We start from the raw sequence: 27638 nt of genomic DNA, 5'->3' as shown, positions 1-27638 counted from the left end.
CAGATACTTAGCAAAATTTAACGATAAATAAATAGATGTGACATTTACTGTATTCAGAGTGAAAGATCTTTGGCAGCTGAAACCTCTAAGCTGTCACATATGCTTTCCTTAGCAAAGGGTATGAAGATCTGTATGTGCAAATGAGGTTCTACTTTGGCAAGAATTTTATAGATCCCTGACAATCTGATTTCTTTCCAGCTGATGGCAGTTAATATTGACCATGTCATTACTCCTCTACTCTTATTTTATCAGGTTATGCTCTAAGGTGGCTTTCCGCATCTATTGACATTTTCAGATTTCAGCCAGCTCTCTCCCATCTTATTTACAAGAGCCAATTGTTAAAGATATGTTTGCAATCTGATCACCTCCCAGTATCGTAATGCTACTTTAATTAACCACATGCTCATTTACTGAATAATAAGGAATTCAAACTGACAAGAGTATGCTTATCTTAGCAAAAAGCTGCAGCAAGCAGAAGTGCTGGCACTTTAAACTATTTAAGCGATAACATTTATTCTATGTAATATTGAGGACATCATCGTCTCATAACAACATTTGCATTAATATTTTTGCAGCCAAAACATTTCAATGGAATGGCCTATAGGAAGAAGAGCCTGTAAAACAATAGCAAGAGCCTGTAAAATGATCTTTTCTCTCCTGAAAAATAACCCATCCATCCCAGAGTTCCTTGAAAATAACTTGCGCTGTGATAGCAGTTTCACATATTTTCACAAGAAAAGTTCCATAGTTATAATTTGGTTTTCTTTCTTGAGTAGTCTAGCTCAGCTGAGACCAACCAAGATCAGGGATTCACTGCAGCAGACCAGTGTGTCCAATCTAATTTTGCAGAAGGCAGAATTTAATTTTAATTGTGATCTGTGAGCCAAAAAACACATTAGAGATAACGTGCTCTCTGGTCCATTGAATCCCCACCAATTTCAAGGATGGGTCTGCACCAGAGATCCACGGCACAATATGGTTATTTCCCTTTTTATCATCATCACTGCATGGTGGCAGTATGTCCCCACCTTTACAGCCAATGCTCATTCACTTCTCTGCTGTTCACTATCCTTTATTGTTTCTCCTCCTTTTCTCTTCTGCATTTACGCTTTGGATTCCCTCCAGAAGAATTAACCCAATGCAGCTTCTTACCCTATGTGATAACGTGGGCAGCAACTGAACATGAAATAAATTAAACAGGAAATATTGTTCACATACGAGCTCACTGGGTGAGAGGGAGCTTATGCTGATGAAGCTGCCCACGAACTCAGGAAAACCATATTGGGGCAAACGTAGTCGTTTGCTCTTAGGAAGATGAAAATCAGAACCACGGAAGTTAGAAATGCAAATAAACGCCAACTTGCTTAGGACCTTTTCAGCTTTCACACTTCTGGGATAATGTGGTCCCACTGACTGCAAGATCTGGCAGCTACTGCTCAGAATCCACAAGGAAGCCGCTCCTTGAGGGACATGTACAGCCCCAAGAGGACAGGCAGCCTAAAGCTATGCTGTGCTGCAATCTTGCCCCTTGCTCAGAGCCATGGGAAAGCAGCTGTACCTAAAATATAGTCTGTTACACCAACCAGTAAAACAGGAAAGTGCAAAAGCAATTTGGGCTTGTATTTTTCTATTTATAACCTCCAACTCCAGACTCCCACCCAGGAACACAAATTCTTTTAGCTGGGGTACATGCATGCTTAGCCATGGGCAGCTTGTCAGATCTCCAGCAAAATATATACCACCCTCTTGAATGACATCTGCTCTGACATTACCTTAAGATGGCTGTGACCTTCCCTGAGAAAACCAACAGATGTAGCTAGATGTACCAGAGTACATTTCCTCACACCATCATCAGTCCAAAGGCTTTGCTTAAGCCTTCTTTCCATCTTAAGACAAATGGACCTCAATGATTATAATTCTTTTAGTCGATTGAAGAGATTAATGGAATCCTATAATAGCTAATTAGGAGCTCTCATAGCTCTTCCGTGCATATTCCCTTTTGCACCATATACTCTTTCCTATCCAGAAGTTAGAGTGACATTTGATAGTCAGTACGATGCTTACATTTTACAAGACCTACACATTATTCAAAGAGAAGAGGGAGATGTTTCAACAACATACCTTCACCTCTAACACTGCAGATATAATTCCAGTTCTGCCTAGCTTGGGTTTAGCCATCTGTTTTATCAGTGTCAATAAAGTGATTCTGGATTTATGTCACTACAAAATGTGAGCTGAATCGGGTACCACACCTTTGTGTTGGCAGAAAATGAAGCAATCTTAGATGGACAGGGGCAAAAGCCTCCAGAACTTTAAGATACTCGTATATCCATTTATTATTACTGCTAATAATATAATAATATGCTTTATAATCAGACACTACTTAGGCTGACAGGTGGGGGGTACGTTTAATTATCAAAACACAAAACCAAGGGGACCCCCAAAGGGGATCATTTCCTGCCACAAAGGGAGAATGTCAAGACTGTCATGTTGGTTTAAAAAAAAAAGACTGCAGAGGAAAACCTTCACTTGCATCTCATTTTAAAAGAAATGGCAATTGACAATGGAGAATACTTCATGAATTATTTCAGAAGACAGCCATCTTCAAAAGAACCCCGAAGTGTATAGAAGCAATACAGTTTGAACTGGGTTACCTTTAAAGTTTGGTTAATTAGTAATCCTACCAGGAAGGATTTTCCCCTATCTCCTACTTAATAAGCTGCCTTTGTAATGTTAAAGCAATAGGGACCAATTTCAAAAGAAAAATGGGATATCATATCAGAGATGGCATTTCCACATAATAAGATCTCAGATTCATTTTGATTCATTTACAGCCTGAGAGCTCGCTGGGTAGTTTAGTGGCATTGGATTGGAATAGATGGTTTGGGGTCAGGAATTAATCCAGAAGGTCAAAACCAAAGTGCTTCCTCATATTACCTTTGTCTAGTTTGGAGTTTTGATGTTTCTGAAGACCAGACATTTGACACCTGAAGAAGCTTTGGAAAGAAAATTCTCCTATGTCTTTCACTCTGTTTGTAAACTCTGTTCTTCAGCTGTTGTCTCACCCAGTATACTAAATCCCATATACTCTGTGTATCTTATGCCTTACTTTTAAGGTGAAAGCTTATTTCATTTGTTTGCTAGTCACTGCACTTCAGTTTTTCATTTGCAAAGCCACCTGGATTCGTGTGCCAGAGCTGTCATGTGGCTTGGGCCCACCTGCCCCGAGAGCAGCAACTTACTGCACTCCTCAGCAACCCTGTGCTACCCCTTGCATCTCAGAAGCACCTCCATCAGTATGCTCTTCACAGTTGGCTTCAGCCAAAGGACAAGGGGATTCTCCCACTCCCTTCTCCCTGCCTGCGGGGCTGAGCAGTGAACTGAATCAGTCTGCTGATCTGGCTGATGAATATAAGGAAAGATTAATTGATTTGTGGGGAAGGGGAAGGAGCATTAGTTGTCATTGTGGTAGATGGGTTGATCCTACTCATTACCATGAGGAATAGTAAACTGACATGGAAACTGTCCTATCTGAAGGCAGCAGAAACCTAATCTGTCTCATGACAACTGTGAAAATAGAGGCATTGTTACTGACATTAATCCTGGAGAATTCACTTTTAATAGCATATCCTCATAGCCCTTCTGCAAAAATGCTGTCCTGATTGGAAAGAAGTATCTACTAGTAGGCTCATGGCAAGATCAACATAGTTGCTCAGAGCCACATCCAGCCTTGCCTTAAAAACCTCCAGGGATGAAATCAATTAATCTTCCATCCTCTTATTCTCCACTGCTGGAGAGAACACTGAATGCAATCCCAATATTTTAAATAGATATTAATTTTATTGTTAACCACATTCAGTGGGGTTCATGAATCTTTTTTTCTTTTTTCAAAGAAGGATGGAAAAATTCTGCAAGCAGTTGGAATACCTATCATCAATATTGAGGATGCATATTACTTAAAACTGAGCCTAACAGCCATTTCATAAGTTACAATAAGTGTCAGAGTGAAGGCTGCAGAGCTAAAGCCAAAGCTTGCCTTCACATGCAGCCCAGTAACCAAGTAACCACGTGGAGTGCAAGATTCATTTTCACAGCCAGCAATGGGGCACTCAGAGCCTAGATTTAACTAGATCCACGCAGCTGTACCATGCAGTATGAAAGTGCACACAACACACAGTACTAAATGGGGATGTAAAGCCCAAATGCCTGTATTTGCTCTGTCTCTAGTGGCTGATAGTAAAGAATATTGCAAGGATTAATAGCATACCCTTGGGTAAAATTCTGCCTCAGCAGAGCATATTGAAAAACTACTATCAACTCCACTGAGGTCAGGTGTTCCCTCTACAGTTCCCTCTGAACCTACAGTTTGAGTGCATACCCTGAAATGTGCAGGCTTACAAGTGTCAGAGACTTCATGTGCAGCTCTAATTTTGGCACAGACTTCATGAGTAATCCCACAGACAAAAATGGGTGCTGTCCAACTTTCTTCAAACCATTTTAGATCAAATGCATTTGAATACACACATTTAGACAGCCAGAGCCTTTAGTTCTGCAGTGTGTTGGCTTTCCTTTACCTATTTAAAATGAGAATGCAACCTAAGCCATCGTGTTTAATTTGGAATAATTAATTTTCTTCTGACTGCTCACACACTGCTTGCTATATAAAATATGGCAAGAGATAGAAGAACAGTTTTATTTGTATAACATGAGCCTCAGTTAATATAGGATGAAACAAAGTAATAAAAGTATAGCCCTTAGTAATGAGAAGGTATCTGCTTGGTGTGGAGACCATATCTGCATACATAGTGAAAAGGCAATACAGGAGAATCCATTCTAGAAGATCAAACTACCTCCTGAAGCCCTTTAAGGCTGACAGCCTCCTGAAGTCACTGACTTTTGTAACTAAGACAAATTAGAAATTAAAATAAAATAAAGAATAAATTACTAAGAGCTGATTGTTGGGGACCCTATTCCTCACTAATGCTCACATTTTTTGTAATCTTGTGTTTATCAAGTACTATTTTCCATGAGAAGCCCTTGCAAAGTGGAAAGGCACAGAAAGCATCACGAATACACTTGAAAGTCCTGCATAGGTGGGCGTGCTGAAAGAAAAATACTGAGGTCCTTCCAGCAAGATAATGGCTATCAATTTGTTATAATCAAGTCAAATGAACACAAGGGCAGGTTTCTGATAAAGGGGAGAGACACATGAAAAAGCAGAATATGAAGAATCACCTGTGTAATATTACAGCTACATTCATCTCTCTTCCTTCCAGATTTAATCTACTACAATGCTATTAGCCATGTGTCAGTCAGGAATATGAAGATGTTAATGATAAAATTTTATATGTGTCAAAATAAGAGCTCAGTTTAAATCTGCTTGTACAAATCTTAGATTAGGTTATCATTAATTATAAATGCAATAGCAATACACTTCTTCCCTTTAAGCAAAAAACCAATTTCAGTCCTAGGGAATGAAATAATGTGAATTTTCCTTTAGCACAGACATTAAACATGATCTTATTTGGCATCGCCTGCTAAGGAACACAATTTTAATCTCACACATTTCTGTCCTCAGGTCCCAGTCGTGCCATCAATTACACACATGCCTTACATTTAAGCACACAGAGGTTCAGCTCCAGGGCTCTGCAGCCCAGTGTGATGGCTCTCAGAAAAGTATCTATCCACATTTCGCATGGCCTCCATGAAAATATGTTTTTGGGCGATTTAGCCAACTCCTGAAGCCTCCATTACAAGTACCATGATGAGATACCATACCATAAATTCTTCAGAGTGCTGCAGCAGTAGCAGTTTGTAGCAGAGAAAAAGGAAGGTTCCCTAAAATACCTTGATATTTTCTTGGCTTGAAAGGATGGCTGTGTTTGCAATACTGCATTCATGAATTTAATTGAAGCTGAAGATAGGTACAATTCACAATATGGTGCTGGAACATAAATCCACAGGGAACAGAATGCGGAGATAAAGTCTTAAACAGCTGAAGAGCACTACCCCTGTGCTCAGTGAAGAGCTTCATGCCCTTGAGAAATAAGACCTCAGCTGCAGTTAGCACTTTTCCTTGTACTTTGCCAGTCTCTAGCACAGAGGATGACTGTGCTGTGTACACTGACACTGTAGTGGCCACAGACGTGTCCTGATGCTCTGCTCTTGGGATGCAACTCGACACACCTACCTCTCGGCAGAAAACAGTAAGATTGCAAGCCTCTGTTGGTAACCTGCAGTTTTCTTGTTACAATCTCTTAGGGTAGATGCTACCAGAAGATCTCAGAAGCATAGGAATTGAGTTTGTGAAAAACACATCAAATCAGGAAAGGCTGAAGGCAATTGTGCTTATTAAAGGGATCAAGAAGAGGCTTCAAAATTCTGCAGAGATTTATCTGAAGGTAAGAGTTAATAAGATGAACTTCTTATAGGCTCCTTCTTAAAACATGAGAAGACAGAGGGAAATGAGGGAGGATCATGGCTGCACTGGCCTTCACACCCTTTTATAACTGAGTGAGGTGGTCAAGACATTTTTTCACTGCAATGTACTTGGCTACTCCACTGTTTCCTGGGCTCTTTCACCCACACTGAGTCATTGTTGAAGAAGCATGAGAGTGTTTCTCCATCAGATTCTGCCAATGGTTATTTTAAGTATAGTATTAATAAACTCCAGTACTAGGTAAAAAACTAATTTACTGCCCTTCACACTTACAACTCTATGCACCTTGATCCAAGTGCTGGGAAGTGCTCCTGAGCCTTGCAGTCTAGACACAGCTAAAATGGCTGGCATCACATCTGAGACATCTTACTTATACTAAAACCGGTGAAAGACATCTGGAATAATATGCTAAATGAACCAGCTGCATTGGCCAGCCATTGTGTTCTTTGTGAGCCATGTTTCCCTGGACTGTGGTCAAGACTATGCAGAGTTTTGAGTTTTGCCACAGGGTCAAGCCTCAGCTATCTCTATACTGATCTCATAGGTCCTGCTGACAGGAGCATCACAGCGTCTGTTGGCTGGGCAAGGAACCAATGAAGCCCAAGCAAGCTCCAGAAAAACACACTATCCAGGAGCAGGAAAACTCTGAAACAAAGGATAGGAGGAGGGTAGAAGTAGAATCTGTGCTAGTTCCATTATTTGATATAATCAGAGTTGCACAGCAGTGCACTTCTGCGCTGCTGTCATGGAGCAAGTCTTGCAATGAGAAGAAAACCGGTAAGGGATGTGCTTTGTTTTGCAGTGCGGCAAAACACACAGGTCTGCAGCTATGATGCTGCTCTTATTTTTGCTTATCCAATTCTGCTGAAAAAGATCAAGTCCAGAAACACTTTAATCAGATACTGACCCAGCTGGAAAAAAAACCTCCAGGAAGGAACAGGAGCTGGTTTGCTGAGAAAGAGGTCTTACCAAGACCAAGTGTTAGAGTGAAGATGCCCAGGGAAAGATTACATGGACTTGGCCAAAATTAGCCGAGTGAGGAAGCAAAGAGAGAAGATATGGAGATATAATTTTGTTGGGCTAAATGGCAGGGGAGTTTCAGAAATCTGCCATTGATTACAGATGCATTACTGTCAGGCACAAGGCTTGTATGAGCTTAGATTTATACCTCTGTTGTAATATCCAGTGGGTGACTTGGTTAATGATAGCTCCTTTGTCCTGTGTTTCTCCAGATCAAGCAGTGCAGATAATTATGAATAATGATAGTGATTTGGATCTCAGAACAAATTTGCACAGATAAGCACATGCCTATGGGTGATGTGGCTTTGTGCACAATAATTAAGCATGTATGCCATGGGAGGTGAAATAGAAAATGAGTAAAATCATTCCTTGACAAGAAGATGTTTTTTAGATTTTGGACCTGAAAACTTGCACTGTGTGCCTATTGCAGGTAGCTGGCAGATTGATTTTTGAGTTCACAGACCTGAGAAAACAGAGGGTTTGCCCAAATGAGAGCAGAGGGTGATGTTGACATAAAAACAAAAGCTATCTCAGAGCATGCTGGCATGTCACAGAGCAGAGTGGTGACACGAAGAGACACAAATGTCGCTTCTGAAAGCTCTTGAGGTGCATCAGGATGTTGTTGTGCCTGGCTCCCAGACACCTGGCAGAGCCACCCCGCACCTGGGCCAGGACCAGCCATCCCCAAGCCCCTCCACTTCTTCCAACCAGCAGCTCACTGCATGCTGTAGATGGGCTTTGGCAAATCTAGTAAATGTCTTCAGACATACTGCTCTAAATTGCCATCAGTGTTGCTGCTTGCTCCTGAGAGTAGGAGTTGGTCCACTGAACTGTAGGAGGTAGATGCATGGTCCCACAGGGATCTATTGAGATTTCTTTTTCAAGGATAGGGATTCACAACCTAACAAGGTTACTTTGAAAAACTTGCTTCTGTGAAAATGCTACTTATATTTTGCTTCTAGGATCAACATGGCAAGTAAGACTTTCTCACACCCTCTGGCAGCTTCCAGAGGAAAAGTTCAGGGGCTTTTAATTTCATCAGCTGCAATCAGTTCAAAGCAGAATTTTGTCATTCAGTGTTTTTAAGGCATTTCAGTAGGCTGCCTATGTGGGTGCAGCAGCTGACGTCAGAGAAGACTGTCATTTAGCAACAGGTACATGGGGGAAACAGGCTTCTTCTACATCTCCAAACAAGGAAAATATTCAGGAGAGCTTCAAGATCTTTCCAGGCAGTTATCTTCTATCTTTGAGAAAAGTCAACATAGCTGGAATTTATCTCTGCTAACTCTGAGTATCATTACAGACTCCCTGTACAGGTAATAGCTAATACATGCAGAGAGAAGCACTTCCAGAGAATGGCTTTGATGGCTTGAATGGCTTTACTATCAGTGCCATGATCTTCAAGTTCATCAGTTCATTCTCTCTTAAAGCCTTCTGGGCATGATTCAGCTTCAGAGTAAAGCACCTCCACTTAGATGTCAGTATGCAAGTATCTAAATATCCATTGTATCCACAAAATTCTCATCATTAGATTGGGAATTCAGGGGCTGAATTCACCTTTGCATCCAACTAGACTAACCCTCTAAGACCCAGTTCTTCACATGCTTTAGAGCTCATCAGTAGTCCTTGCAGATTTTTAACTAGGAAGCTTCTTGAGGTGCCTTGCAGCTCTTGCTCAGCAGGTGTCTTAATCCAGAGTGCCCATTATCAGGGGGGCTCAGCGTTCTCTTAGCACTGCTGGGTCTGAGCAGACCAAAGTGTGCACTACAGTGATGGTAGAAGCATGTCAGTCCCAAAGCTGCTGTGATCCAACAGCTTGGCTTGCTCTAGTCATGTGAAGATGTCCCCAGAAGGCAATGTTTTAATCTCGGTCATTTGTAACATGCTTTAATGACCGCTGGACAGACAGCAGTGCACGTGCTGGCCTTACAGTACCTGTCACATGCAGAGTTCTAATGGAACTTCCTCAGTGTATGCTACAATTTATACGGATGCCAGCCAGTCTCTAATGGATTGACCATCAAAACATCCCCGTGGAAGTGGGAAGAACCACTGTCTGAACAGCACAGACTACAGAATAAAAAAAAGGGGAGCTTTCTGCTGTTCTCTTTATCTAAGAAAATATTGCCTCAATAACAGTAAAAAGCTATACGCTGGACAGAGACTTCTATCTGATGGGAGAATTTCTCTCCTCCCACTGCCTTGTGCTTGCAATCCCCTGGGTTTTGATACTGCTCTGCAGAGTCCACGTTAGCTCACCCTCCTTTCTCACACAAGCTCTAAGGAAGTGTTGCTCAAGAGCAGGCATGCTGGGACTATTAAACTGACTGCTCAAAGCAGCCCCAACAGTGAAGTGCCCCTCCTGCTTTTAGAATACCTCCTGGTAATAGAGTTCTCCAACTACTCAGCATATTTTGGGAAACCTTATTGCAGGTGGTCTAAAACTAAAACCTCCTACCTCCTGACACCCTAAAGGAGAAGGGAAAAGGTGGCTTCTTGCTAAAGAACTGAGGTGGTCAGGACATGAATCTTAGTCTGCAGCGGAAAGGAAAGGAGATGGTAGCATGTTTCCTTTTCAGTGGCACAGCATCAGACTGCAAGGCAAACTGCCTGAAGTTTTCTGGAGGAATGTAATAGCTAACCTTTCATACTAGTTCCCATAGGTACTTTGAAAGACTCTTTCTCGAAAGAAGTCACACATGTCTATGAAATAAAATCAAAGAACACATAATTGAATTCTCTCACTTTTCTAGGAAGCATATTTCTTAGTGTCTCAAAGAGGCCTTTGAATGTTTTTGGGTTTTTTTGGGGGACATGAACATAATTAGCTGCAGACTGATTCCTAGAATAATAACACAAATTACAGAATATGACAAGGAAACTTAAAACTCCTTGAAGCAATAAGTACAAGCATTTGACAGACTGAGGTCAATGCAACACTTTGAGTATCTTAATGCTGCCTGTAAAACTTAGCAACAAGGCAAGGGCTGCAAAGGCCACTGTAACACCAAGCTGCTCTCTGTCATAGCAGCTTACAGGGAGCTGGATCCTGCACTTAATAATTCCCAGGGGAAATGCCTCATGAAGAGAGAATAGTGCTAAACTCTGCTTCCAGCTTCACTCTCAGAATAGCTGAGAGGAGAATCTGACCTTTGGTAACTTGATTAATACCAAATTAATGGATGGCTTTGGACTTTACTTGAGATTGTTTGCTTATCCTTGTGTCTTGCTTTCCTCCCTGAAACCCAGCAGATGCCATCTCTGCACACACTGAAAGTGGGGGGCAAGACCCCAGTCCTAAGAGAGCAGTGGAGCTGCATATCCCTCACACACAACCTGTCCCCACGGAGCAGTTGGTTTCACCCTGGATGAAATGCCTTAGTGTTTTTAAGAAGTGTTGCTCATGTTTTTGACATTTTACAAAGGCATTTTACAAAGGTTATTCTGAAATCTCTGCAAAAACAGCGTGGGAGAGGTGCCTATGGAAAAACAAAGCACTGGCACTCAGTCCCACTGCAAAGCACCTTCAGTTAAATGAAGCAGCACTAATACAACAAATTACTTTAAAAATAAATTAATAAATGTATGATTTATCACAAGCAGATTTTTTTTTTTCTTCTTTATATAATTAAACCAGACTCCAAGTAGCACAAACACAGGTCTTACCTGGAATAGGTATAATGGGAATACTTTCATTGGGGACCACACGGGGGGAACTGCTGTCCTCCACATAGAAATGGGCAGTCTGAAAACACTTTCTGTTGAAAAGAAAAGAAATAAAAAATAGATTCAGGCTGTGAAAAACTGCCCTCTGGAAAAAAAAAAACCACCACAAAACCAACAAAACAACAAAACCCAAAACAACAAAACCAGAACCTGGAAACTTTTTGCACGTGTTCTCCATTTCGGTTCCATTTCTGCCCCCATCCTATCAGATGTTAGTTTTAAAATACTAATGTGTGAAAACATATGGGCATTTTCTACAATTACTATCCTAATTCTGGATTCAGCTGTCCTCTCTTTCATTGACATCTGATATCTGGCCATCATAAATGCCTCTATACATTTTTTGCCAAGCGCTGTTGGATACAAAATTGTACTCAGAAAAGTTAGTGGCTGCAAAAGCAGGTTTCAAACACATCATTGAGAAACTCAGCACACAAGAAACATACTCAGCATACAGTTCAAACTAGAATTTCCAGAGAAAATACACTCACTGTAAAAGTTTCTGCTCTGTAACAGCTAACAGACAGTCATATAGCATCTGTAACTGCTGCATGTCATGATGTTCTGTTGTAAAAGTTAACCTTCAAACATTATGGGGTTTTATTTGTTTGTTTTTCAGCGCTAAAGACAAATACCCCTCAGCCCATCCTCCTGCAAACTCTTATTACACATGCTCCCACAGAAAAACGCAACAGACACTTAGCTTGGGCCCCAGGACTCATCTCTGAAGAGGCCTATAAAGAATAGAACTTAAATCTACCTGACTCTGTTTTACCTGTATTTAATGCAAAGTAGAGAGCACAGGCTGGTCATCACAGAAAAGGTACTGAGCAGAATAACATCAAGGGATCCGAGGAGACTCTGCATGGTGATGTTAACCGAGGCAGGGTTTTCCAACACCAGCGTCACTGCTCATTGCTGACTTAATGAGCTGCTTGAGGCTGGAACTGAATATTTAATGAGTCTTGCTTGGTGTGAGCAGCTATTGTGGCAGGAGAAGGGTCTGCTCTCATCTGTCGGGGTGCTAAACAATAGCTTCCCAGTGCAGAAAGATCCCCTTCATTGCAGCCCTTAGTGAACTTCTCCTCAACACCTGGGCAAAGTTTGGAAGCATCCTTGTGAGCTGTGCTTTTTCTCAACTTGCTGGTTCCCCTGCTGACATATTTGCATGTAGTGGCTTCTAAGTTTGTGCCTAGCAGCCCACTCCTCTGGACTTCAGGCACTGTGCACATAGAGAGCCCACTCTGCAGAGCTAGCTTGGCTGACTTTGTTGAAGTAATTTGTGCTCCCTTTGTTTTCGACATCCATAGATGTCAGAGTGCAAAATGTCACTGAAGATCAAACTACTCTCTTAGGCAACACCAGAACCTAAAATAATCATTGGTGCTTGCTTTCCATGCATTTGTACTTTCTGCTGCACACTCACAGCGCTTTACAATGCAAGCACATGCTATGGCAGCACAAGTACAACTTAAGACAATACAGGAGCAGGAGAGAGCGGATTTCACAGCATGGAGTAATTGTCTCGGAGCAGCTTTCTATTTTCAGGCACGATGTCTTGCATTGTGCTGAACTTATTTGTTTAGTGAGCATGCTTTTGTTAAGAAACACCATAAAGTGAATTCACACATAAGGATGCAAGATGTGCAATAGTCTCACAGCATTTAAAAATATCAGTTGAACTCCCCCCATTCTACTTGCTCTTTGTTCTCCCTCCTTTTTTTTTTTTGGCAGCCTTTATTTTGGACAATGCACACCCTGGGGGCACGCAGCAGAATAAATCAGTCACACATAAAGAAGAAACTATGAATATGAAGCAGGCAAAATGTTCCTGATTTTGATGTATTTGGGGCTCTTTCCCTTGAGTTAATACAACAAAAATCCTTGAACAGCTTCTCCTGGTAATGAAGGCCTGAAGAAGGTGTTTGATAAGAAGACAGACCTTTACGCAGGGATTTACAGGATTTTTTTAAGCTGATGATACTTAAGAAAAGCAATTATTTTTTGCTAATTTGTTATTTTATACTCTGGGAGGCTCTGATAGGCTGGCATTATGTTGGGTTTGGTTTTTTTTTTTTTAATGCAGCCATAAGATAGCTTTTTCTTAATAGCCTCAAAACATTGTGTTGGATAATCACATTGTGAGATACTGTGAGACTCACGACGGCGATAACTGAATACCCAGTCCAGCATATCTCTGCTGAGCACAGTCTTGCAATAATAATGCAGTAAATGAGTATTTCACATAGCAAAGTTTGTTGCAATCATTAATGTCATAACATAGAGATGTCAATAACGTCTGCATTTTGTTCTTGGAAGACTTTCTGTAGCTGGTTTTAAAAGGCAGTCACCATGAAATATGGCAGAAAAGTCTTCTCAAGACAAAACCATGACACTAAAATGCACTCTTCTCTAATGTATACCTAATGCAGCACACTCAGTCCTGTACAATATGTCGTGAAGACATGCCTCTTAAACTCTTCTTTTTCACTTGCTTATAATTGCTGCAAATATTCCAAGTTTAGCCTCTATAGCTGAGCTCTCCATCCACAGGCTATTGCATCCTTGTCCTGGTGACTCCCTTCATGTCTCAGGGGTTCTCAGTGACAGCTCTGATGGGACTACCCAGGCTCACACTTGAGAGTTGGACAAAGTGCATCAATCTGTAAAAGACCTCTTTTTGATGGGTTTCACAAACACACAAGTTCTAGCAAGTTATGCTTGCCAGGTCTGTTTCTTACTCTCACATCTCTTCTCTGTGCATGGACCAGGCAGGTGCTGAGTGAGGAAACACCTAGGCTCAAGAATAGCCTTTTGCAAACTTGCTGTCTAGCTTGCAGTAATAAATAGTGATAGCTGGGGTAAATGCTACTAAGAGGCATTTCACACGATTTAGTATTTGCCTTCTCCCCCAGTTTAGGATGCTCCTTTCTATCCCTTGGCATTTCCTCTACCCATTACCTTTCTCTCAGGATACAAACCTTACGTGGCAGCAGTTGCTAAGGCTACAAGAGGCTGCAGTAAATCTCTGTGTATACAGGGAGGGCTGGATAAATGAAAAGGATGAGAGTAGAAAATTGCTTGTTTTGAGTCACTAGAGAAGCATCCATGAAGAGAGGTGTGTGGTGGATGCAGGGCTAGAGAGGGTGCAAGTCTACAACTGTTTCCAAGTAAGCACTTCAGCCTGTAACTTTTAACCTCACGTGTAGACGTGCAGGTGTTTGCATCTGTGTGAACATTTGCACATGAAATCAACACCATCAGCAGAAAAAAACCCCAAACCCATCTATCTCTATCTCTATATAAATATATGTATATCAAATAAAAATAGTCTTTAATGAATGAGCAACTAAGATTTCTCAATGTCATTAATTATTATTAAACTCTTAATAACTGAAACACTAATTTTGGAATAATTCTTGCATTTCTGCAGTACTGGTTGAAGAAAAGCAAATCCCTACCAGAAAATTTCAGAGAGCCCACATCTTTTCTGCAACATACCAAAGAGTCTCTTGTCCCTGAAACACAACTGTGTGCGGTGAAGCACACCGTTTTCTCTAGCCCCATATGTTTTTTTGACTCCCTTTCCCTGAGGTACAATAACTGTGTGAGATTGTGGTGATCAGACACACAGTTGTCACATATGGACCAAAATGCAGCAAGTAAAACGTTGTGAGATTAGCATCTCCCCGGAGATGGAGCAGAGGCAGGGTCTGGAATGCAAAGACAATACGACGGAGACATCTCCCTGCCCAGAATCTTTTTGCAGAGATACTGTCAGTGAGTTATTAAAGTAAACTAACAGGATGCAAGGTCCAGAGCAGCAGCACCTTATTATCAAGCTGAAAGCATAAAAATATGCCAAGAGATGGTTCTGATTAGCTAGGTTAAATGCTCGTTCCATCTCCTCTGAGCAAAATACTAGATTAGCTTCTTTAGAAGAAGAGATGCCTCATGAGATTTTTGACACTCAAAACAGGTTTCCTTGGTTTTTAGTTAATAAACCTCAAGCAGCTTCTCCTTTATACTCATCTAAAAGCAAGAGGGAGAACAGATCATATTATGACCTGAAAGCATAGATGCATTTTATTTTCACATAGAAGATACCACCTTACGTTTAGTTTATACTGCCTCCAATACAAACACACAGTGATGGGAGGGCTGGGAATTGCTCTGAGGGCAGTGTTTGGCCTTTACTGCTCTGTATTCTGTCTAGCACAGGCAGCATCTCCTGATCTGTGATGACAGGCGAGGGATCTGCAGTGCTCTGGAGCAGCTGAGGCAGGAAGAGAAGGAGCAAGGGACTACTGTGGAGGGGCAAGTGATTGCCTCTGCTGCAGCTGGCTCAAACCACCAGGACCGTGGCTGGACACAGGAAAATCAAAGGGGAGTGCTTCAGTTTCTGGGGATGTCCAAGAGTCATGTGCTGCTTCACATGCTGAAGTGGTGGGCACATTTATTGCTCCTTTTGCTCACTAGGGATCTACTCATCTACTCATTCCAGGCATTTCTTTTGGCTGGAGCAGTGGTCATGCTGTCTCCAATGCTAGCCAGATTTATATTGCTTTATTTCTGTAATATCATTTAAGCTTCCAGTTTCTTGCAACCACTCTCTTCCTGGGTCATTACCTCCTAAAGCACGACCAATTTGGGGGCTGATGGCTTGAAAGCATCCTAGAGGCTTATTCTCTACTGTCAGAGTGGGGCAAATCTGGTCCTCTGGGTGTATTTCCTCCAGAAACAGCCCACCACAGATAGGAGCTTTGCAGAATGTGCATTTATTAACAGAGGGCAATAGTCCCTGCAGCCACCCTAGTTTCACACACAGTCCTTAGCTGGTGAGCAGAACAGGAAGCGATCAAAGAGGAGTCAAACTAGGATATGTAATGGACTTCCAAACCAGTCTGCAACATGGCTCAATCTTTATCAAATGAAACCTGGATACAGACTTCTCCATGCTTCTTCATCACAGGGGAGTCTGCAAGTAACTCCCAAAGAATGACCCAAAGACAGGAAATGATCCCTTTCACTACCAATGCACATTCATGCTCACTTTCAATAGAAGAAAAGATGCTTCAGATTCTCATTGAACTGTTTTACATGTTTTCCAGGAGACACAATTAAGACTGGTTTCTGCTGGCACTAAAACCAGAGTATGTATGCAGTCAAGTGTACTAGTAACACATGGCTCTGCACTTTAAACTAGCTTCACTATTCCTTGGCAAGCATTTTTCACTGTCAGAATTGGCAATGACTCCTTAGAAAAGAGCCGCAGACTACGGAACAACAGAAGCGCTGCAAATCATGACCATGTCACCAGCAGAGCAGTGGATGGGAGCCTGGACAACAGCTGTCTGCAGTCTGCACTGCTCTAGCTGGGGTCATCAGTCACTGATTTTTATGAGCAATAAAACTGACTCAAGCGTTAAGAAGAAAAAGAGAAGAGAGAACCACATGAAAAAAGCTGATCTTATAAATATGAATAAGTGACCAGCATGGAGCAGTGATATTACATTCAGTCTATCAAAGGGACGTCTGCATTTACTTTTTTTGGCCAGAAAATGGCTTTTATTGCCCCAATTTTCTACAATTATTTTCCTTCCCAGGTGTTAATGCTTAATAATCAGAATTCGAAAGCCAGGTTATAAAAGAACCTGTGCTATGCTAGAGTGGTAAGGGAGTGCAAGCTGATCGAACTTGAGCTTCAGTAGGATATACAAAGCAGGAATGTATAAAACCAAGAGAACAAAGGAAAGCTGAAAAAGGAGGAAAATTTCCCTACAATAATGCTGATTCTCCTGCATATCCCTTCTGAAGACAATTTGCCTTCTCCCCACAAAACAATTTCTGCCTGCAATCTTCTTGAGCAGTGTTAAGCACTGCACAGATAACACGAGAGGTTTAGATGGTACATGGAGAGGTTTCAGAAGTTCACAGCGTGCCAAGTCCTTGGCATCCTTTCCTAGACAGAATGCTGTCTGTCCCTTTCATGGACTTCTGAGCAAGGAGAAACACTTTTTCACATATGTGAGGTTTTGTGAACCCACACAGTTGTGCAAAAGCTAAAAGGAGACAAATGCTAATCTCCAGTCCAACCGCACACAACCACACATTCTGCAGTATCATAGTGAAATAAAGGCAAGAAAAAGGCTGGGAAAAGACAGATGGAGAAAAAAAAGAAGGTGGTGGACAAAAGCTTTGAGGCAGTGTTTATTATGAAGAACACACCACTAGAAAAATTGTCCATCTGAAAAAAATAATCTGCAAACAAGACCAGGGATTTTCTGACACAGAAAGACAGGTAATTTAATATTTATGGCCTGAATTTGCCAGCTGACTACACAGCTCTCCACAAAATTAAAGCCTCTCTTCTCCCAATCCTCTGAGATCTCATCATGTACCAGAGAATAGACACCCATTTATATCAGACTCGGTATCAAATTCAAACATTATGCAGGAAATATTAATTTTAGAAGGGTGTTCCAATAATTAAGCAGTCAAGAAATGATAATACACCCCAAAATGAGCTGCTTTTAAGTCCTCCCTTCTCCATCAGCTGTGCAACCAGAAAAGTGCCCAGGTGGCCAGTGCAAAGATGCACTTAGAAAGCTCTTTAACTGCAAATTGTAAGTGGATAAATCTTAGTTCAACTGAGCACAAACATTTTCCACGCTTCCTTGTCCCATCTTCCTGGTGTCCCTGGAGAACAGCAAAGGCAATGGTGAAACCTAATTTGTGATGCCACTTGGCCCTGTCACACTTGGTAGCTAATTACTCTCCTGGTGACCTCTGACAGGGCTAGCTGCATCAGACCTTCCCCTCCTGCTTTAATCAATACTCACAACAGCTGTGTTGGATACATTCAGCAATTTTACAGATGACTGAATGGGTTTACTCATCAGTATTTTCTACTGCTAGAGAACACGCTCTGTGGTTATATGCATTAACACTCAAAAGTTTCATGTCTTCAGGCAAAAATGGGATAGAGAAACCTATGGGTAGTACCTTAAAATGGTTTAAAAATTAGGCACAGTTTTAAAAACCAAAGGGAAGCTTTGATGTATTCATTTTCCTCTCCCTGAGTCAACTACTTATTTAATGTAACATTCATAACAAAGACTAGAAAATCACAGAGAAAAACAAAGACATGCCTTTTCCAATCAAAGAATACCTTAGGCAGTTCCTATAAAATGTGTACTTCCAATGCCCTAAACATCATGTAATATTAAAAAGGAGCCTAAAACTTTCTCACAGAATGAAGCTAAATTTAACCAAGTGAAGAGTTGTTCTGTAATCACAAGAACTGCAGCAATCAATGAAGATTGCCTCTTACTAGAGAGGAGCTTTTAGTAGCACCTCTAAGAACTCAAAATTGGGCATACTTGATATTATTTCAGGACACAAATTCCCTTTGGGATTAATCTCAGGAAAGGAAAGAATAAAAACAGGTTGGCACACTGGGAGGTTAAAATACAGGAATTTTTCAATGCAAAGTGTAATTCATCTGGACTGGAATTGTGGTATGAGAAAAACAATACAGACATCATCCCATCTAAGAGGGGACAGGAGAAACTTTCTTTGGAACATTCACCTAATCTCCCTAATTACTCTCCAAAATGGAAGAGCCCTGTTCTTTTCTTTGCAAAAATATTCTCTCTTTCCTCCAAATGGGACATCAAGGTATTCAAATGACAATTATTTTGGGTATCCAAGGCCACAGCCCAAGATCTAAGCATAACACAAAAATACTCTAAAACATTTAGGCACAGAGGCACACTTTTTCCCCCACTCTGTTTTGATGTCCCTGCTCATCTTCAGGGAGAAATGAAAGTTTGTTAAACATAATCAAATACTCAATGGGAAGTTCCATCTTTCTCAACAGACATTTCCACCTGCACCTGGGCTAAAGCTACATGGAATGACTAGGTAGATTTCTCAACACTGCTGGACATACTTCATGTTTAGCTTATTTGGGATCAGGATAAAGTACTAAAAGTGTGATTATTTAATTTCTGTTCACATCATCCTGTACTTGGAAGGTGGGCTCTTTTCATTAGTCATTAAAAAAAAAAAATAGGCTACTGCAAATTTTTTTATGATCTCTCAGCTAAGCCTGTTTAGAACATAATTAAAAAATGGCACAAAAAGATACCTTTGGAAGGAAATCACAAAAATAAAAGAGCAGCTGGCACCAAGAACAGAGAAGCAAATTATTTAGTACCTGGCAGATAATGAGAACACGGAAAATACACTACTTAATGCTACTGCTCTGACAGGGCTACGTACGTCACCTCATCATGCTAATAGAGACAGACCGGGTGGCAGCCAGCTGGTCCTCCTTCCCCACCCATCTCCCTGAAAGCAAAGATTTGTAAGCCGCCAAATAATAAACCTGGACAGAAGTCTTGAGGATCATTAATCTCACTATCAATCAACCCATTTGGAGCTTTGCTTCTTGCTGTCGCTGATACTAATCTGGTAGTGACTTGAGAGCTCTGGGGAAGCCTGGAGTATGTGTGCCCGAGGAATTGCTTTAATGAGTTTCTTGCATTCAAAGGTTAACAAATGTGACAAGGAAGCACAAATATCAGAGACAATAAACTACCATCCACTGAACCAAACTGCTGAGAAATTCCATGTTGTTCATTCTGCTGCGGTATGCTGAGTACATCTCTAACTAGCTCTGTAAAAATACCCAAGTCAGACCCCAGTGACCTCTCTCAGATGCCAGGAGACATACAGGCTTGTTGGTGTGAGCTCTGCCTGCTCCAATACTCCTTATCTGCTGGGCTAAGTGCCTAGGGCATAGCTCTGCACTAATAGAGCCATATCACAGACAAGCAAGTTGTATTCACAGAAGTGGTGTCCTGGTTAAACCAGAGAAGCAGTTTGGTGTGAACACGTCCACTGGGTTCCCTTCACCAAATGCAACAGACCCGCATCAATTAATACATCAGAGCAAAAAGCCTCTACATCAGCAGACCCTTCCAGTATCATCTGCATTAAACAGTATTTTCTGTGAGAATGTTTATAAAAAATAAATAGCAAAACCAATAGCAATAATGTCAAACAAATACCAATATAGTTAGTACTATGAGAAAGATCTAATCAATACCAAAATGCAGCCAGCAATGTTAAGCACACCTAGGCATAATAAAGAAATAAAGAGGGGAAAAATTAAGTTTTAATTTACTATCTCCACAGACTAAATAAAAATTATAGATCTATTACAAGCAAGTAACAGAGGTAGAATCCATTACACCACGAGACAGAGAGAACTAGAAGGATGAGCCTAAAAGTGCCTGAAATGAAAGTGAGGAAGACTTTTCTTTTCAAAGTATTTTTTGAAGTTTCAGGCCTATAACCCATTCAAAGCTCCTTGAATCTCAGTGTCAATGCAATACAAATTTATCACACTAAAAGGACTCAAAGCATAAGGCATACCAAGAAAGTTACCATGAAGTCTCTTAACAGCCCTCCAATTACACAGTAAAGACCTGAAAAATCACTAAGTAACAGACAGTAGAAGAGCCTTTGCCTTTAAGAAATCAATCAAAATTATTCTGAAAATTAGAAGCTGCTTTCATCCCCATGACAAAGTCTTTTCCAGTAAGTGTACACTTGGGCAAATAAATTATTGCTTTCCCATTGTCTTAATCAGTGTGTAGAAACAGCTAATAACAAAACTAATCACAGGAGGAGAATGCTTTGATTCAAGATAGAATTTCATTGCAGATAAGCAAAACAGGAGAAATTCAGTCAACCTCTGTTAATTATTAGATTCCTTAACACCAGATATGGTTTAATATATTTTCTATTTATAGACTGTTCTCTTTATTTGCACTATTTCCAAAGCTTTAATCTACCTTTTATTGAGCTCTTTATAACCTTTCAGTGTTGATAAATGTGGGACTGGGGAAAAGGAGTAAAAAAGCTCGCAAGAACTGCAGTTTGCATCTTTAGCACAAACATACAAATGCTTCTTAACATATGAAGGAATGCACCTGGAACCATCAGACACTTGCTCATAAGCAGACATGCAAATTAAACACAAGCTCTTAGCTCAGTATTTCCTTTTCTTGAAGCTCATGAAGTGACATGGCTGCACAGGCAGACACTAAACTCAAAGACTGTAGGAGATGTCTGCTCCTAGGTGAAATGTGCAGTGCTGACACCTCTAGCAAGTCAGATTAATTTTCCTCCTACTGTATTTATGCATTTCATTTCCATGTTCTGATGTGATCTTTGGTGCTTTTTGCTGCCTTTACTGCAGCAAGTAGACAGTGAGCTTGGGAGCAGAACAGACAGCAGCAATCACCATGGCCAACAGAGGTGTTCAGGTATGCAGGCAAAGGGCAATTCCAGTAGAGACCAAGATCCTGCTCTTAAAACCCCTCCCAACTATTTTCTTCTCTGCTTGTAACTGGGAACTGTAGTAACAAATCCCTGTGTTATTCCAGCATTTTGATTCAAGGAGTTTCGTGAGATAAAAAATGTTTTAAATGCAGACTAAACAGCAGAGTATTTTGCCACTATTTCTGGTAGTTTTGTCCTAGACATTTGGTTTCAGATCTGTGATTTCCTATCGAGAACACGCAAGTGTGAATTACTTGTTGATCCGTTTATTCATTTGCCTCCTGGCTGATCGCAGCCATTTTGACAGAACAGATAAATAGACTTGCTCTCTAGTTTGTGGTGGTTTGTTTGTTTGTTTGTTTCCTTTCACATGCCTCTCCATCAGCCTGGAAGTACAGCCCCTACTTCCCAGATGCTGTGGTTTGGTCCTTATCACTCCTACACCCCCACTTCACATCCTGCACCCTCCTTTTGGAGGCTTGTTAAGCCAATTTCACACAATACTCAGGTTGTCTGAAATGCCACAAACAAACTCTCACTGTAGCAGCTTCTGCAACTCCATCTGCCAGATGAAAATGATACATAATATTTAGAGAAACTATTTTTGAACAATTCAAATCCAATGAACACTCTACATCGCTCTTTAGGACATGAGATACAGCTGTGACAATTGCACTTGGTTACTCCAGGCAGCATTTAACCGTTTATCTACAACACATCTCAGCAAATCATCTAAGTCATAAACAAACACTGCAATTTGGAAAGGGAATGACTCTTGATCATTCTTATTGAGGAAATGGCAAAAGGAACAGCTTCAAGTGATTAGGAAAGAACCCTGTAAGATCAGCACAAGATTTTCAATGCAAAGTCATTTCAGCGGGCTAACAAACGAGTCCCTTTCCTCCGACGAACGTGTAGCAGAACACAGAGCATTTAATTGATGTGCCCTTTTATTGCAAAACACACTGGCTCCTTCCAATTTGACTAGAGCAATGGGATGCAGCATCGCCAGGAAAGAGCTGAAGAATGCAAACTTGGCACCACACAAGTAACTAAATGTTGATTCATGGAAATTATGAGACGTTCAAGGGGACAGGTGCCCGGCTCCAAATTACGCTCCACTCTTGCATTGCCCCCATGTGATTATAGCAACTTTGCTTACAATTTGCTGCTCACTCTTCTAATTGGATTCCTGCAAAGGGCAGTTTGCTGTGCCATGAGCTTGTCGCTTTATATCCTGCTTTAACTCCTAACCACTCAATTAACATTAAATTCCATTTAATATAAAAGCATTTGTTTCTAGCCATACGATGCTATCAGCAGCCATCTCATTAGTATTTATTTCCACAAAGCAGCCCACTGATGTTAAGAACTCAGATACAGCTAGTAACTTCAAGAGGTGAAAATACATGAAGCCAAGAAGGTCAAAACAGAACATGAGTTGTAAGAGAAAACATTCACCCCATATGAGTTTAACTCCTTCTTCACAGAAAACTGAGTAAATACAATAAGTTTGGCTGAGAGAAATCACAGTGTTCAAGTTAATCCACTCACAAGAAAAAAAACTGAGGAGGTTGCCAACACATTTCTCTCTAGGGTGGGGAATTGCTGTCTGGCACACTGAGGGAAAAAGATGCTGGAAGGAGGCATGGAAGGGGAAAGCTCATCCACTGCCTTATTCCCCCATGAGCTGAGCTGTTGACCTTCCAGGCTTAATAAATAAATAAATAAATAATCCAGTGGAGAACTATGGATAACCTTAAACCCTGGGCTAGGGTTTGTTTAAAGCCTCTTCTCTTCAGCATCCTTTTCTGTGCTGAACACACAGAGTAAAATTAGTACAGTCTGTCCCAGCTTGACAGTGCAGAAGCCAATGAGACCCGCCCCCCCATTCACCAGGAGTGAAGGAGTGCAGAAGGAGTGCAGAAGGAGAGGGCTGCAGATGGATTAAGGGTTTCAGAAAAGCTGGTATAAAGCTCAGGGATTGTCTTGCACACTTTCAGTACAAGAAAACATTGCTAAGAAAAGAGAGGACATCCAAGTGCAAGCTCAAATCCTATAGACAACACTGCAACCCACTGAATTCTCAGAGTAGCAATAAACCACAGACCTTTCATTTCCCTGTAGGCCAAGTTGCAGCTTGGGTTATCACAAATGCTGGTGAAATGGGAGCATTTCTTGTATGTTTGGAAGCACCCAGCTGCTTTTCAGACAGAATGCTCCCAAGAGTGAGATTACACATTCAGACATGGCGAGATGAAGCAGCTGCTGAGAATGTATATCAAATACTGTGATTTCTTATCTTCTGCTCTTATTCTGTGCATCTTGAATAAAACAGGTCTCTTTCTAAGTAGTCTCCACCTATTCCTTTAAAGTATACAACAGGGAGCTTGTTCCATGCAACTCTGCAGATACAAAACCAATGAAGTTGACCTCTAGCCTTCAGCTACCACAAAGAACTGAATTAATTCCCTACAGCACATCAGCGCTGCTTTTGAAAAGGCCTAGACTCTGCAAAAAACAGATAGAAATGAGACTTATGGGCCTTTAAAGATGCCAAGCATTTCCTTACAGTGATGGCATAAGAATCTTCTTCCCATCATTTTTTTTATTAACCAGAGCACACATGGCAACTCCCTGTGTGGCACCACTCTGGGTTCACCCCATCAACATAAAATCTTGCAAAATTACCACCTCAGGTTTACCACTGGGATAACAATGCTTTTGTACCTAGAATTAGAAAGATGAATTGTCACAGCTTGGCAAATCGATACGCAAGAGCAGACGCCTAACTCCAATACTATTTCATTGCCCTTTTTCTTCCTACAGATTGTTCCCACATTTGCTACAGGGTCTGGCTTAAAGACCCTGAGGAAGTACTCCTGTTGCACAGTTGTCACCTCCCTACTCTTGCTTTCAGGACCACAGTTCTGGAGATTTTGAAGAACAAATGCATTTTGCATTTGGATAGCAGCAAAGCCAAGGCTGCAGGCTCTTGCTTTGACAGCCAGAGAGCTTCAGAGCCCTTGTAGGTCCCCAAACTCCACCACCATGTTATATGGAACAGAAGATTCTTGATCACCTATTTTCTTGAAGCTCTTTGTGTAAGAATCTGAGTCAAGTTACTCTTCCTCCCGCAAAAAAATGAGCTGACATTTTTACCATCAAGAGGGTGCTGCAGTTATGAAGTGCCCAGTTATTTCTGAAGTGACACTAGGGACCTGGTGCCAGGTCCTTATTCACAGATGACAGTCATTTCTGTAAGTGTAAGAAGAAGGGGTCTGCCCTCCTGGCTGAAGCCAAGTGCTCCATATGAATTGGCTTTGCAGTGATAAATGTCACGTTTACAACGGGTTTTGCAACATGAAAGTCCATAATTTGCTTTCCAGGGACCTGTGCTTGATTATCAGGAGAGTTAGAAGCATTCACTGAAGTCTAATGAATAGAATTAACACATAATTTAAACAGGGACTAATATGTATGCAAATGAGATAAAGTTAAAAATAAGAGTTCAAGCCATAATTTCAGAAAATGTAGACTGCATGCTTATGAAATATAAATGTTTCAATTCACCTCATATCTTTACATCTACGCTAGCTGCTTTGCATGTGAACAATAGGGTGCATCAAGCCCATTTTGATTTTTATATTTGAACTTGGGAGTTACAAAATGGATTATATTGAAACATGAATAATATATATGCTAATTAAAGACTCCCATTTAATGACATAAATAAAGACAAAGACCAACACAGGCTAATTTCCATTTGCAAATTTCCTAATTATTGCATTTTCCTTTGGAAAGCCAAAACTTTATTTCCATAGTCTCAGGGAAAAAAGCAACCAAAGAGACAACATTTTCTCTGCTCAAATTACTTTAGAAATCTTTTCAACTTTTTTATTCTTTAGGATTGACCTCCACAGAGATACAGTTGTTTTGCCTAGAGAGACTCAGTGCTATATATCACCCAAGTCAGACTATGGTGATTCGTGCATGCAAATGATGTCACTTAATTATTCCAGAACAAGAGGACACAGTCTCAGGCTGTGCCAGGGGAGGTTTAGGTTGGATGTTAGGAAGAAGTTCTACACAGAGAGAGTGATTGCCCATTGGAATGGGCTGCCTAGGGAGGTGGTGGAGTCGCCATCATTGAAGGTTTTCAGGAGGAGACTTGATGGGGTGCTTGGTGCCGTGGGTTAGTTGTTTAGGTGGTGTTGGATTGGTTGATGGGTTGGACGCGATGATCTTGAAGGTCTCTTCCAACCTGGTCTGGTCTGGTCTGGTCTATTCTATTCTATTCTTATTAATAGATTTTTGTCTTTTAAAGAGTTAATCTTGATAAATAAAAGGTGTACACCCCATTAATACCTCAAAGCATGTTCAGAGTAACTCTGGCAGATGTAAACCAAGCAAATGTCCTTGATGTTTGATAGGCTGTTTATCTCTCTCTCTCTTCCTCCACCCACTCGCAAAATTAGACAGAACAAGGGCACAGGACAAGTGTAGAGGGAGATAAGAGACTGTAGGAGACAAGACATTAGCAGAAAACACAGCTACAACTTCTGTTAGCCTACAGAAAAGCTTGCTGAAGAATAAACAGATTGCAGGAAAAGCCCTTTTAGCTTACAAGGCTTGTTTGTACCTATAGCTGTAAGCAAAGTGGTGAAAGTTTTGAAGTTCATTCAAATGAACATGAAGCCTGTAATGATATGAGGGCTGTTGTGTAAATGTTGGTTATGTGGATAAAGAAGCCTACAGTTTCCTCAACTCACAAACCCCAGCATTTGCAGGCTCTGAAAAGCAAACTGCAAAGCAAGCCTTTTAGGCCCTGACTGTAAGGGCACCCTGAATGCTTCAAAAATAAGGAGCTGTATGAATGGGAAGAGACTAACCACACTGGTGCATTTATGTCCTAGCCTTTTATAAAATACAGGAAAAGAACATTACAAGAAATGACAGGTAGGAGGAGTGCATCTTCACAGCTTTAACTTCCTGTCTGTATTACTAGTTGCTATTACCAACGAACTCTGAAATTTAGGAAACTTAGAAGACTGAAGAGCAAATTATGATCATTTTGAGCTGTGATACAGTTGCAAGTCCTCTGTGCCCTCAGTACTGCTAGCACCGTCCAACTGCTGCAATCTTGATCTGCACCAGGGCTGCCAGGGGAGCACAGCCTGACACTGTGGGAGAAGAGGGTCTCCCTGGTCTCAGCTTATCATCTTCTGCCCTTGTAGTGCACATCCCTCCATGCTCTTCCTCTCAGTGTTAGTGGAACTGGCATGGAGAAATACATGCCTTAAGAAAACCTGGAAAACACCTGGAAAGCTTACAGGCCAGTTTACTTTGATCACTTCTCTAGTGGCATAAAATTCTGCTCACTGATGAACTGCTCATCTCCCAATAAATTGTGAGGTTGACAGATTAATTTCCCATGAGTTCTGGAGATGCACTCCCCATCTGCCTTCCTTGTAGAGGGCTGTTCTTTCATTCCCATTCAACCCCAAATTTATGCCAAATATCCATCAGCAGGAGCAAACTTTATTTCCTGTCTCCCTCCACAATTAGTGAGGGACTTGCTCCAGCTGAGGACCACCTGGATCACCAGCCTCATGCCTGTGCAAAGTGAAAGAAATCCCTTTATGCATGACTTGGAGAAGCCACCATCTGTAGGCATTCAGCATCATAGCCTTGAGTCCAGTCTGTGGCATGACAGAACATGCCTCGATCCATAACGGCTTAAAACGTATTTGACATGGGGGTGAACGAGATAAGCTTGAGCTGCTACAAAACATGAGGAATATTACCAGCACCCACTGGAAACTTTATGATGGTGGTTAAAAACGGGTTTTAGTGCGAATCATTGTGCCAAAATAAATCCCTGTAACTCACAATTTGATCAGAAGGAAAATAAAACCCAAGCTTGAGTCTTCGGGGAGCAGAACATTTGTCACGGAGAAATGGTATGATTTATTTTCTTTTTCTTTTAACATTACAATATTAAACAAACAAAAAAAAGAAGTCAAACTGGGCTTATTTCTCTTCTCCTTGATAAATGTCACTTTGTAAGATATTTCAAAACATTTTTGTTCTGTTT

At 41.1% G+C, this 27638-nt stretch overlaps 1 protein-coding gene across 1 annotated transcript in view; it reads right to left on the bottom strand.

The window, feature by feature from the left end:
* Nucleotides 1–27638, bottom strand: part of PTPRG (protein tyrosine phosphatase receptor type G) — a 429887-nt gene that overhangs the window by 30421 nt on the left and 371828 nt on the right. Inside the window, exon 14 of the mRNA XM_054160911.1 lies at nt 11126–11217. Coding sequence (XP_054016886.1) covers nt 11126–11217 — 92 coding nt within the window. The remainder of the gene's footprint in view (nt 1–11125; nt 11218–27638) is intronic.

This window comes from Dryobates pubescens, chromosome 1 (assembly GCF_014839835.1).
Source record: "Dryobates pubescens isolate bDryPub1 chromosome 1, bDryPub1.pri, whole genome shotgun sequence".
In the NCBI taxonomy this organism is placed as follows: domain Eukaryota; kingdom Metazoa; phylum Chordata; class Aves; order Piciformes; family Picidae; genus Dryobates; species Dryobates pubescens.
The sequence above is the reverse complement of the archived record's forward strand: the minus strand, read 5'-3'. Positions and strand labels throughout refer to the sequence as shown.